Source organism: Bubalus kerabau, chromosome 1, assembly GCF_029407905.1.
Source record: "Bubalus kerabau isolate K-KA32 ecotype Philippines breed swamp buffalo chromosome 1, PCC_UOA_SB_1v2, whole genome shotgun sequence".
NCBI classification, from domain to species: domain Eukaryota; kingdom Metazoa; phylum Chordata; class Mammalia; order Artiodactyla; family Bovidae; genus Bubalus; species Bubalus kerabau.
Genome location: NC_073624.1, coordinates 220,347,085 through 220,360,441, shown reverse-complemented (window position 1 = coordinate 220,360,441; position 13,357 = coordinate 220,347,085). Strand labels below are relative to the sequence as shown.

At 36.9% G+C, this 13,357-nt stretch overlaps 1 protein-coding gene across 7 annotated transcripts in view; it reads left to right on the top strand.

Moving 5' to 3' along the window:
• PFDN1 (prefoldin subunit 1) overlaps positions 1 to 13,357 on the top strand; it is a 115,315-nt gene that overhangs the window by 43,733 nt on the left and 58,225 nt on the right. For 4 of the 7 annotated variants that reach the window (XR_008705086.1, XR_008705076.1, XM_055555374.1 and 1 more), the window contains exons 1-2: positions 1,459 to 1,614; positions 4,178 to 4,344. Coding sequence is in view for 5 of the 7 variants with exons in the window: in XM_055555374.1 (XP_055411349.1) it covers positions 1,582 to 1,614; positions 4,178 to 4,344 (200 nt within the window). In the remaining 2 variants the exon portion in view is untranslated. Of the gene's footprint in view, positions 1 to 1,458; positions 1,615 to 4,177; positions 4,345 to 13,357 lie in introns of those variants that run through there. The other 3 variants (XM_055555373.1, XM_055555371.1, XM_055555370.1) reach the window with 3 other exon arrangements.

Here is a 13,357-nt window from a genome sequence, read left to right as displayed (position 1 = left end):
AAAAATAAATAAATACATTAAACATTTTTTTCCTTTCTATCCCTTCCTCCTGCCTCCTGGCAACACCATTCTACTTTCTATCTTTATGATTTTGTCTACTCCAAGTCCCTTATATTGGAGAAGGACATGGCAACCACTTCAGTATTCTTGCCTGGGAAATCCCATGGACAGAGATGCCTGGCTAGCTATAGTCTGTGGGGTTACAGGAGTCAGACACAACCTAGTGACTAAACCACCACCACCACCAAGTCCCTCGTACAATGGAATCATACAGTATTTGTCTTTTCATGACTGGTTTATTTCACTTAGTGTAATGTCCTCACATTTTGTTTATCCATTTATCCAATGATGGACGTTTGAATAGCTAATAAGTCTAATAAAAAATTTTTTTTAAGACAGAAAGTGTCATGTGTCTTGAAAAAGGAACAGAAGTAGTCTTGAAATTCCGAGGAGAGATTGTTTATGATCTGTGTGATGAGTGATGTAAAAAATAAAAAAATACATAAAGGATACATATTATGTGTCTGCTTGCTGGACCTTGAAAGACAAATATAACAATGCTAACTACATGAACTTAATTACAGCTTTTTCTTGTGTGCCTACTGTGTGCATTGTGCTATGCCTGGAGCTTTCCATCCTGACCTTATTTACTCCTCAGAATAACTCTGTTAGGTCAATACTGTTATTCTCATACTAAATGAGGAGACAAACTCTATTGATACACAACTAGTAAATGGAAGCAGACATACCTATGCTCAATGTAGACCAAACCTTGAATAGATTTGTTTAGTTCCAAACTCCCTGCCCTTTCCTCTGACTCACAGGTTTTTAGAGTAAGGAAGATACCCATTTCTTTCATGTCCATCCTTCTAGTCATCCTTCTGGTTCAAATGCCAGCTATTTTACAGCCGATTCTCAAAATGTGGTTTGCAGACCACTTAGACCAGATCATAAAAGGCGTTTGCAAAAGTACATATTTCTGTGCCCCATATCAAAGATTCTAATAAAGTTTGGGATGAGGATCAGAGAATCTGCATTTTTTTTCTTTTAAAAAGAAATTTGGTCTCTCGTGAGAACTCCTGTGTCTACAAGGTCTTCTGAGAGCATTCAATAGAAGTAAGTTCTTTGGGAAAACACTTCAACTACGCCTTCTGGTCTTCTCCATGCTGCCACGCCTGAAACTCAGGCTGATTTTTTCTCATCCCTCCCTGACAGCACCGGACCCGCTGAAGGCATGAATGACTTCAGAGGTTTTAGCCTGATCTACACACATTTTAATTTAGCGACACAAACTAAACTATTTGTCGAAGTGCTTAAAAACCACACACGAAATCTGTGCATTGTGCTGTGTTTGGAAGGACGTGGAGAATCAAGGCAGGCCTATAGGTAACGTGGGGAAGACGTACTCTGAATCGGAATCCCGGTTATTTTAGGCGTTAACGACGGGGAAGGTAGGAAAACCAAGCAGCCCCCTCATGCGCAGGCGCAGAAGGAAAAGGCGCTATCAAACCTTCAGGGCGCGCCCTTCCCCCACCCTCTTTCCGGGCTTCTCCCACTGCGCAGGCGCAATAGTGAAGCAAGATGGCGGCCCCCGTGGATCTGGAGTTGAAGAAGGTAAAAGAGGGTCTTGAGCAGGCGGAAGCTTTTGTTTGGAAGCTAAGGGGACTGTGGACAAGAATATCGAATGAGTCTCGAGTGCTGCGGAAGGAAAGAGGCCTCAGGGAAATGGGGAATGGTTTCTCAGAGTTCAAAGGCGGGACCGGGCCTCCTTAGGCTGGAGTCGAGGGCGAGCGGCTCTTTGCCGGGTAAGAGCCAGTTGGGCTGGGCCTGGTTAAGTTTGGCGGGCCTATAGCTGTTTTGTTCCCTTGTTCCGAGCTCCAGAGTCCTTTCGTTGCTCTTGGTGCCTTCAGTTCCATAGTGAGGCCTGAAGTGAGCGCTTCCAGTTGGAGCCTGTTTAGCCTGCTTGCCCGAGCTGTAGCATCTGTAATTCTGTATCCTAATTTACTTTGAAAAACTTCAAGTCCAGTCTGTTTTTAGGTCAGTTCTTTAATCCCATATCTTGTAAGGTCGCTTCATACAGTTCAGTCAGGTATCCTCATAGCAATGTTCATCTTAGGGCTTTGCCAACAACCGCCCCCCTCCCCGCCCTGCCGTTTTTAAAGACTTGTCAAAGAAGAAGCAAGTCAAAGTTTTCCAGATAAAATTGGTATCAAGGAATTGAGTTTCTCTTTTCAAACAGTTGCCTAGAAATGTTACACAGAAACGTTTTCACCACCTAAGAGTTGTCAGGATTCTGACACCACTACCGACTCAAAAGCATATCCTTTTTTTTTTTTTTTTTTGCCAAGGGAGGGAGGATGGGGATTGGAAAGGAGCCTAGACTTCATCTACTTTAAACCAATACTTTTCTAGAAAAGGAAACAGTTTAACAGAAGATTCAGCCCAAGGTTGGTTCTAGAATACTGCATTCTCTGCCTCACTTCACACCTTTTGACCACTACTTTAGGTTAGAAGAGCAAATTTTGTTTAAGACTGTCTTGTGATCAACCTTTGCATGAGAATAAGACAGTTGAAGTAGCTCTTCCACGTAATAGATGAAGCAGTGTATTATTGCTCTGAGGATTTGTGTGTGTGTGTGTGTATTGCGTTTTGTTTGGAACTTGCACCTTTACTCCTTACGGTGCTCTCTAGTGCTGTATTATCTCAGCTTTAACAATATACTAGCTTCCTTAGCAAACTGTGTCTTAAAGTGTTTTAAAAGTTTACCTTTTTTTTCTGTTAAAAGTTCAAATTTAAGTTAGGGTTTAGTGAGAGCTAACAATAGAATACAGCTGTGAATGGACTTACCCCTCAATATTATTTGAATCTGTTGCTGGGAAACCTATGGACAGTGAATGCAAACTAAGAAAATAATTACAGGCTTAAATTGGGTCGTTTTGGCAACCAATATAATTACAGAAGAAACTTGTTTAAAGGTCTTTTAATATGTTTATAATTTTGGGGGGAGGGGGAGGGATGGAGACTAAACTTTAGGTACCTCCTCTCCCCTCTAGATAAATCTTTTGAAACCTTACTAGTAGGTGAGAACAAAGTCAGAATAAAAGTTTAGTAGCTTTTTGCCATGCATTGCAGCCACAGATGTTATTATTAAGTCAGAATTTGACAGCATCTGAAAATCATTCTAGGCACTTCAGAAGTATCGAAAACCTTTTGAGTTAAGAGTACTCAGAGGTCAAGTTTGGCTTATTGTGTACATATGAAGATTATGATGCAATTCTTTTATCAATGCTTTGAATTTTTTGTGTGTCTTTCTCTTAAAATATTCATTTTCTGAATATTACTGTGGATAGTAGAGTAGAAAGATTAAGTAACTAGCGGTCAGAAGAAGTTAAGTACTTGGTTTTTGAGCTAGTAGTTGTTCAGCCCTGTGAAGGTCATTTATATCTCTTCAAAATGTTTAGTTAATTTGTAAACTGTGCTTATGAATCTGCCATCCTTAACTCAGGATTATTGAAAAGAGAAAATGAGACATTTATTATCTGTCAGTATTCTCATATTAATATTCACATGTTAATATTTTGAACAAGTGTGGGAAAGTGCTTTAAATAATCTTGAGTAGTACAGATGTGGTGAGTTGTTACATTTATGGTTCTTGATTTGGGTCTCTGGGTTTCTGATTTTTGCCTTTAGAGCTTTTATTACTGCTTGGGTACCTGCTACTTGATATGGTTATTATTTACCATGCCTTTGTTCAGCTTCTTCAGATAGGTTGCATCTTCTGAGGACTGGGTAAGTTCAGTACAGTTGACTCTCAAACAGCATTGGTTTAAACTGCAGCGATCCAGTTGTACACAGATTTTTAAAATAGTAAATACTGGAGTACTACATGATATGTAGTTGGGTGAATCAGCAAATGTAGAACCAGGGATACAGAGGAACTGCAATATGGAGAGTCAACTATAAATTATACTTGGATTTTCAACTGCACGGAGGGTCAGTGCTTCTAATCACTGAATTGTTCAGGGCTCAAGTTTTTAGCAGACTGGCTTTGAGATGTTTGCTGTGGTAAATTTCACAGCTTTTTCTGTTTAGCTGGCTTCATTATAATATATTAGATTTGATTTAAACATTTACTGTAAAATGTTGCACCTACTAAATCAAGGACATTTCTTTTTAGGCCTTCACAGAGCTTCAAGCCAAAGTTATTGACACTCAACAGAAGGTGAAGCTTGCAGATGTACAGATTGAACAGCTGAACAGAACGAAAAAGCATGCACATCTTACAGATACAGAGATTATGACTTTGGTAGATGAGACTAACATGTATGAAGGTGTAGGAAGAATGTAAGTAAAGTATATCCTTAAGGGGGTTATCCTGAAAGAAGTTTATCTGAATTAAGTCATAGAATTTGTTCACTTTACAACTTGGGTTAAAGTATTATAGTAGCTTTAAAGAACACTAGGTCAAATATCTTTTTTCTTTTAAATGAGAAACTGAATTCCAGGTAGATGTGTTTAATCTTAAACTTCGAAGTACATTTTAAAAATATTTATTCCATGTTCTTCTCTCCATACTTAGGTACTTATGTGTGTAACTTCAATGGTAAAAATATGATTTGTTGTGAAAAGATGTTTATAGTAGTTTTGTGTGTGAAGATTTTTTTTTAAGTAGTTGTAGTTTTAACCTCTTCTTCCCAACCTGATTATTAATAGTCACACAAGTCATGAATCTTAGATGTCTGATCAGGTTGTAAAACAAAAATAAATATTCAGTTGTCTATTTAAATATACTCATTCTGTCAAACATGAGAAATCTAGTAAGTCAATTTACCTTGTTCGTTCTAATTCTTATTATATGATTAACCACCTGCACTTCACTTTTTTTTTTCTTTTAAAAACTATATTGCCATTCTGAGGGAGACTACATCTGCTTCATGTTCTCTAAGTGGTAAATAGGAATGGAAAAGCCCTTAACTGCAGGTCACATTCCATTACACTGAGCTAAAAGGAGACTGATTTTTTTTTTTAAGTGAAGGAGGTACAAGAGAAGGGTTTTTCTGGAATTTGGTCTTTGAATATTACTTAGTAAGTGGACCATTACTTAAGTTTGGAGCTCCTTTACTTGGAAAGGAATTTGACCTCAGTCTAGGATGATTTGTTTTGTGATTGATTTGAAGGAAGCACGGCATGTGTAACATTTACTGATGGCTTTAGAATGACATCATGAGAAATAGACTCTGCTCATGACTGGCTAATCCATATTGGTTTGAAACAGAAGTAGATTATATGATAAACTGTTCATCTGATTTGCTCTCTGAGAATAAACAGCATGGATAAGTAAATAAAATCTTATTGTTGGAGTCCATTTTTTCATTTTAGCTTGTTTTAAAAGGAAGAAAATTCCAATTTGAGAGTTTGTTACTGGGACACAAAAGAATTGGGATGAAAACAAAGTAGAACCCTTGAATATGTGTCTGTGTAGCATGAAGTGCATTGTTGGCATTCACTGCAGGATAATTTTATCTTTGTTATGAATATCCTTAGGTCTTAAAACAGTAATGGTAGCTTTTATAGCATGCTTGTTAACATGTTGTGCTTCGGTTTCACATCATTACATTAGCCTTTGCTTGCTGCCGTTAAAGAATTTCTCTCTCCTGAAAAGAAAAACACTTTGGTCTTTTGATCTATAGTGAATTTTTTTTTTTTAATAATTTTGTTTTTTTATTTGTTTTGGCTTTGCTGGGTCTTTGTTTCTGCACGCTGGCGCTCTCTAGTTTTGGGGAGCAGGGGCTACTCTGGTTGCAGCGCTCTGGCTTCTTGTTGTGGTGGCTTCTCTTGTTGCAGAGCACAGGCTCTAGGGTGCACAGTCTTCCGTAGTTGTGGTTCCCGGGCTCTAGAGTACAGGCCCAATAGTTGTGGCTCACAGGCTTAGCTGCTCCACGGTGTATGGGATCTTCTGGGACCAGGGATTGAACCTGTGTCTTCTGCACTGGTGGGCGGATTCTACCAGTGAGCCACCAGAGAAGCCCAATCTATAGTGAAGTTTTAATTTTTAATAGAATAATTTCATTTACTAAACATTCTGTGGAGATGGTAGACAAGTTGCCTTTTTTTGCTTATTGCCCAAAGTGCTACTTATTGGTTGTATTCCACTCCAAGAATTTTAGAGTTTAAAGGCTGGGATATGAATTAGTTAATGGTAGAACAGTAGTATTTCTAAAAGATTTATTTCATGTGAATTATGTTTCTTAAAAGAAATAAGTAGCTTTAAGTGTTTAGATAATGTGGAATATCTACACGGTTTTAAACTTTGGTTTTAAATTTGTCTTTTGTACTTTGTGCATCTCACTGGAGTTTGTAGGGGCATGTAAGGTAAGTTGTGTTTGTTGTTTGGCTAGAGTGTTAGTGCCCTCAGGAGGAAAAGACTTGCTGAGTATTAGTCTGGTCATGAGGATGTTCTCTTTCTTGATGCTAAGCCTGAAATAGCTATTTCTGAATTTATAGTCTTGAGTAATCTTGAGTATCATTGTGATTCACTTCTTTAATTCTAGTCTTTACCTTAATTTGTCTTTTCTTTTCCTTTTTGAAAATTGTTAGGGAATTCTAATTAGAATGCTAATTTTTCTCAAACTGTTGTTTTAAAACCAAGAATTATAAAATCTAAAACATTACATTTTTGTTTTAGAACCTCCAGTTTTACCATTGCTGAAATTCAGCCCTCTTGCCTGGACTAAGAAGCAATAGCTTCTGAACTGTTCTTTCTGCCCTTATTGTGTTGGTTTAAATGCTTTCTTCACACATCTGCCAGATATGATTATGTCATTATTTTTCATAAAATCTTTTGTTCATCCTTGGTTGCCCACAGGATAAAATCTAAACTTGTTAGCCTAGCATTCATGGTCATTCATAATCTGTCCTTAATTTACCCTTCTAGCCTCAAATCCTACCACTTTCTATTCCCAGGCTGAGGATAGCACATAAATTTCATCTCATGGACTTACTTCTTTTCATTGGTTTTGAGTTATCTGTTGAGTTTGAGTCTCATGTGGGCTTAAACATGCTTTAATTGATCAGTGAGGTCTGTCATGGGCTGAAGGTAGAAGGGGAGTAGCTCATGTACCCAAAATTGTTACCCTACCCTCGTCACATGGGCTTCCTCGCTCATGCCATGTTTTTGTGTTTTCTTGGTTTTGCTCCTTCTGTCCTTCTTGGCCTGCAGTATCCCACTTTTCCTCCTGAAATTCACATCCTTTAAGACAGAGCATATCTTCTCTGAAGAGTTTTCCATCTTCCCTGGCAGATTTACTAACATGTTCCTGAATGATACCAGAGCTTTTGTTCCTGTAGATAGTAGAGCACGTGGGTGGTGACATGAGGGTAGCGGGCAGAACCTGATTGAGTTTGAAATGGTCTGGTCTCCCCAACTAGATTGTCAAAGACCATATACATATCTTTGTTTCCTCAGTCCTCAGTATAATGTCTGGCACAAAATGCGTGTTAAATGTGTGTTGGTTTGAATTGAATATAATTCTGTTGGCTAAAATAACTGCATTTTCTTTTGGTCCTTTAGAAAGGAAATGTTTAGTAAGTGTCAGAGACTTAAGAATTGAAGTTTATTATGCTTTTTAAATATATGATTCAATAAAGAAGAAAATTTAAAAGTAACATATTTTGAGTAAGGTCAAAGGAATTGTTTCTGACCAAAATTATGTCCTCTAATCTGACAGAATTAATTCTTTATTAAATCTTGTGAGGTTGACTAATTCTAAATGCCAACCAGTTGCAGAGATTGTCAGCATTGACAATATAGAAAAACCCCAAGCCTTTAGGATTACGCTGAGGGCAGTATAATCCTTGGAGAGTAAAGGCTGTTCTGTGCAGAGTAATACTGGTATAATTGTATATTTTACCTTGCTTATGCTTACATAGGATGGAAGTCATATTTTTCATTTTAGGGTGTGCATTTAGTTTACAAAGTCATTTCAAGCCCAGATGCCTTTCCCAGTCATGAGTATGGAGAAAACTGGTAGTGTTAAATATCTTTTATATGTGGCCATTTTCGGGTTAAAACATAGAAAATCAAGCTACAGGGTAAGAGATGATGAATTGCTGTATACTATAAACTCTGCATATTCGTTGCTCAAAAGTTATCGTCCATCTAGTCTCTTGGCATGTTGCCAGCACATTTTAGTTCTCTTACTTCATATTCTTTGGAGGGGCTGTTATGTAGCCTGATACTACTACCACCAATTTCTAGTTTTGCTACTTAAGCTGTTTGTGAGCTGACCTCACCATACTGCTTTGAGAACTATGATGAAAGTTACAACTGTGGAATGATGTGTCTGAATAGTTGGACGTGTTTGTCTTTTCATCTTTCTAGCATGCAAGGAAGGAATAGACACAGATCTCAGATAAATATTACATGAATGTTTCTTGTAGATTTTTTGTGTGTGTGTGAATAAAAACCAGCTTGTAATTATTTATGGTAGTTTTCTTCCATTTTCCTTTGCATAGTATAAATAAGAATATTTTTCAAAGTTAGTATTACATCTGAAAGTGCACATAAATGACATTTAGTCATACTGATGTTTGAAAGGACCATCATTAGAATAAAGGTCAAATTTATTTTTATTAACAATAGGTATGATCCAGACTCTGATTTGATATTAGGTCCATTATTCTAATATCTTTGTGCTTGAGCATTACATTAATAACACTTCTTCTTTCCAAAAGAGATAAATTAAGCTTTATATTTCTTTAATGAGAGGAACTTGAGTAGATTAGCCTTTGAGAAGAATGATTAGTGCCTTTCTAAAACTTGAACCTAACTAAAAATAACTTTGTACCATATTTAAACTAATTTAGAGGTATGCCACCATTCTGTGGATATTTTTTACATTTAAGGAACTAAGAATGAACAATGGTATAAATCTACCAACTAGATAAGTGTCTAGCAATGCAGAAATTGCTGTTTGGGAGCGGTGTTGCTATTTCTACTTGTTGAAGTAATTTGATGGTTGATCTCTGGTGGTTGAAAAATCCACAAGTATAAAACTTAAGATAAATGTGGCACAGGTAGAAAATGAAAACAGTAGGTATATTTCTGATGGGTAACAAAATTAAAAAAAAATCCAAATAATTGAACAGATTTTCAACTAATTATGATGTAGAAATCTGAACTGTGACAGTTTGGTTGAACTGCCCTTTGTTTAGAATGTTACGTTAGTTTTGTTTTGATTTTAATTTTTAGCTTGAATGTTGACTTGTAATTTGGATTGTAACATTTAGAAAAGTCAAGATGAAACATTTGCAGTTGCTCTTGGTTTAGATATATTAAATATTAGTCAAAAGGGATATAATCAGGCTGTCTTAAGTTTTGCAGCCGTTTTACTTCATGTAGAGTTGATATTCCAGTCAATTTGAGGTAATTTTAAAGCTGAAGATAAGTTGCATTATATTTTATTCCTAATACATTAGGAGACAAACCACAGATCTTGGTGTAATAGACATTGTTAAGTATTATTGATATTATAGTAATAATAGTCTCACTAGAACCAAGTTTAGATATTTTATGCTTACTGTTGGAGAGAAAAAATGCAGTCTACTTTTGGTGTGAGGGTCACATTGCAAATTCAAATTTATAAGCTCCTTTATATACTGTCTTTAAAGGTGTTAGTCTGTATTTTAGAGCAGAGAAAATGAAGCAAAGATAAAATAATTTTCAGTGGTAAGAAGAAATTTAATCATTTTTTAGGTTTTATTTTAAAAGGAAGAGGAGTTTTGATGTTGAGCTGCTTATCCTAATAGAATATGAACCACCCTTCTTGTGTTTTTATACAGAGCTGTATAAAGTCATGGCTTTCATTTCTCAGAGTTCTAATGGGGAAAAAACAACTCTTTCTGTTGTGCAGGGGAAAATGACTTCAGTTTTGTTGATGTTGAGTATGTATATAACCCCAGCTGGGCATAGTCTCCTCTTCCACAGATGTGATACTCTAGGGAGAGGAGATTTCTGAGTCATAGTCTTAATTTTCTTAAGCTGTCAGTGATTTAAAAACTTGGTGTTCATTATAAGTCTTCTGACTGGTGTGTAGAATGACATCACTGTTTTTATGCCAGGAGAAGTTAACAAACATTTGCGTAGGAATGACATAGCTATGTTTCTTCTGCAGAAAGAGTAGTTTTAATAATTCTCTCCCTTCTTCCCCTCCCATGTCCTCCAAGATCCAAACAATCTCATTGAAACACTGGAAATTAATTTCCAAAATGTTGTGTTACTTAGGAGTTTATTGTTAAAAAAAAAAAAGAGAGTTTGTACACTTACCTTGGGATGTACAAACATACTGAAATAAAAATTTTATTTAATGTGTCTTTGTTGTAGGGTTGGTTCATTTATGCTAGAACTTGTTGAGAAAAGGTAAATGTAATTGATTGATTTTGTTACTGTTACTTGGAGGAGTTTGCTTCTGCCATCTCCTGACATCAAAAAGCCTGCCTTTTTTTTCCTCATGTGCTTTTGTTGCATGAAAGTAATTAATCAGCAACATGAGAGGATAGTGGTACAGTGTATTCCAGTTGGTGATAAGCACGAAATTAATGTAGTTAACTGAGGGAAGGGTGAAAAAAATTACCTTGTTGTTCCTCTGTAAATAAAAATAAAGCTAGCAGTAATCTTGAACTTTGTTCCTTTGTCCTTGGGGATTTGGGTGCTGTAACTGACTTAAATCAGGTTGAATTTCTCTGAAGTAAAAAACAATCAATTTTAAGCTGTACCAAGGATTTTCTGATTTTAGCTGTCACTTATCTCATAGTGGCAAATTTAGGAACAACTTGCTATCTAATCTGTTTGAGAGAAGACTGATATGGTCAGGTCAAGGAACATAATCTGCTTAATGAAACATCCAAAAAAGAACTAGAAAAAAAAAAAACTGGCTTAAAAGGTAAGAGCCAGTCCATATATATGAATATACAAGTAATGACTTATTGGTGTTTTTTCCATCTATTAGTTTTGTCAGGAATTGCTGTGAATTGCAAATGTCTTTTGCCCAGATAGAATAATTAGGATTGCATTGTGTTGCATGCACCATTAGTGCCTGTGGTTTTGTGAAGAATGCATGCCCACTTTATTTTTAGAATTTAGGTCTGAATGGACATTCTGGGAGAACGTTATCTAGTTGTTCTGACCAGAAACGCTCATTGCCAACTCTTGTTCTAAGATCAGTTACCTTGAAATGAACCAGATTACTTGGAAAACACTACCCTTTGGCTTTGAAGGGCTACCCTTTGAGGACTTGAAATATTCTTACATCAAAATTTCACAGCAGGAGGAGCCCAGTATCGAAAATGTATCTTTAAATAGGTAAGAGCATAACTGGCCTAAGCAAAGCCTTTTACATTGTTTGGCTTAGGGTAAAAAGATTTGGACCACAGTATGCATCTTGTATGTGTGTAATTCTTTTGTGCTTGTACCAAATTGTATTTATGTTTCTCTGTGACTTTCTGCTTTTGCACCAATAGTCTTCTGTTTGTGTTCTTCAGTACTCATTTTTTATTATCTGGTGATTCTAGTTTATCCAGTGTTATATTTTAACCTACGAGTGAAATAAAGATCACATCTTGGAAAAATTTATAGCATAGCTCGATGCTTATGTGTGGAAATGTTTAGGTTTTGATGAGGCCAGAGTAAAAGTGGTAAACATCAGAGGTGATTATTTACCAGCATGCTTAGAATACCAAGTAGTGACCAAAAATAAGTGTCATGTTTAAAATAGATTAACATACTACTGTTTCTAATTTTGGAGTAATACTTTGATTTAAAAAATACACAGTGATTTTTAACTAGTACAGATTGAACCTATCAGTATATGAGTTACTCATCTAGAACAAGGAATGTTTACATGAAATTGGGTTCCTTATGGAACCATGATTTTTTAAAATAATTCCAGTGAATTCCCAATCCTCATCTTATTTAACCTATCAGTAGCATTTAGTCCAGTTTATATTTCTTTCCTTTATGTACTTTTTTCCCATGGCTTCTAGGATACTGCCTCTTAGTTTTCCTTCAATTTCACTGGTCATTCCTTCTCAGTCTCCTTCACTGTTTCCTTTTCTTTCCCATTTCCAAATATTGTTTGGGCTCATCTCAGCCTTTGGATTTTTTTTCTCTTTTCTTATATATAGTCAGTTTCTTAGTGATCTCATCCAGGCTTCTCTCTTTAAATGCTTTTTTGTATTCTGACAACTCCCAGAATTTTATCTTCCCTTCCCTGAACTCCAGACTTGGATATATCTACCTCCTTCCTTTACATTTCTTTTTGATGGGCTAATAGGCATCTCAAAACTAACTTGACCAAAATAAAAATATTATTTAAAATTTTGTGTATTTTTGGCCGTGCTGAGTCTTCATTGCTTTTCACGGGCTTTCTCTAGTTGCGGCGAACGGGGGCCACCCTTTGTTTTGGTGCAGGCTTCTGATTGCAGTGGCTTCTCTTGTTGTAGAGCACAGACACTAGAGCACAGGCTCAGTAGTTGTGGCACATAGGCTCAGTTGCTCCATGGCATGTGGAATCTTCCTGCACCAGGGATTGAACCCTTGTCACCTGCCTTCGCAGGTGGATTTCTTTCCAGTGTGCCACCAGGGGAGTCCAAAATGTTGTGGCAGTCTGAATAGGGTTGACGAGTTGGAAAAGAATTTCCAGACACAGAGTATTTCAGAAAGGAGTGAATTTATTGAGAACAAAGAGCAGAGATAGTGAGGGGCATTGCAAATGCCGACTTTCTGACACACCAGCGAGAGCCGGCTGTGAGAACAACAGGCCGGCTCAGGGAGAGCTGTCGCTTTTCATGGTTTAAGTACCCAATTTTTATAGCCTCGGGACAAAGAAGAATCCTACTGGAAGGATGGCATTAGGTAATTGGTGAGGGTGCTATAGGGTGAGTACTGGAGTGGCATTTTTGCCTAATTTGGAGTCAGGAAGCTGGCTGGTAATGATCAGGGGGGCTTTTGGCAGGCAGTGGTTACAAAGGGGCTCAGTCAACTTGAGAGGTGACCTTGGTTCTGGGCTTTACATCTATGGCCTTGGTACGAGGCCTTGCTACTGTGATCTTGGGATGGGACTCCACACAAAATTCTTCTTCTTTACAAATTAACCAGTTCCTTCTTCAGTCTTTCTCATTTCAGCAAATGCATTTTCTTTCCTTTTAGTTCTTCTAAATCTTGGCTCATCCTTGACTCCTCTCTTTTAGTCTTAAGTTCAGTCCGTTAGCAAAGACTGTCTAAATTTTGTCTAGAATCTGCACATTACTTGTTACCAAGTTGGTCTAAACTGTCATTGGATTGCAGTTTTCTCTTAAATGG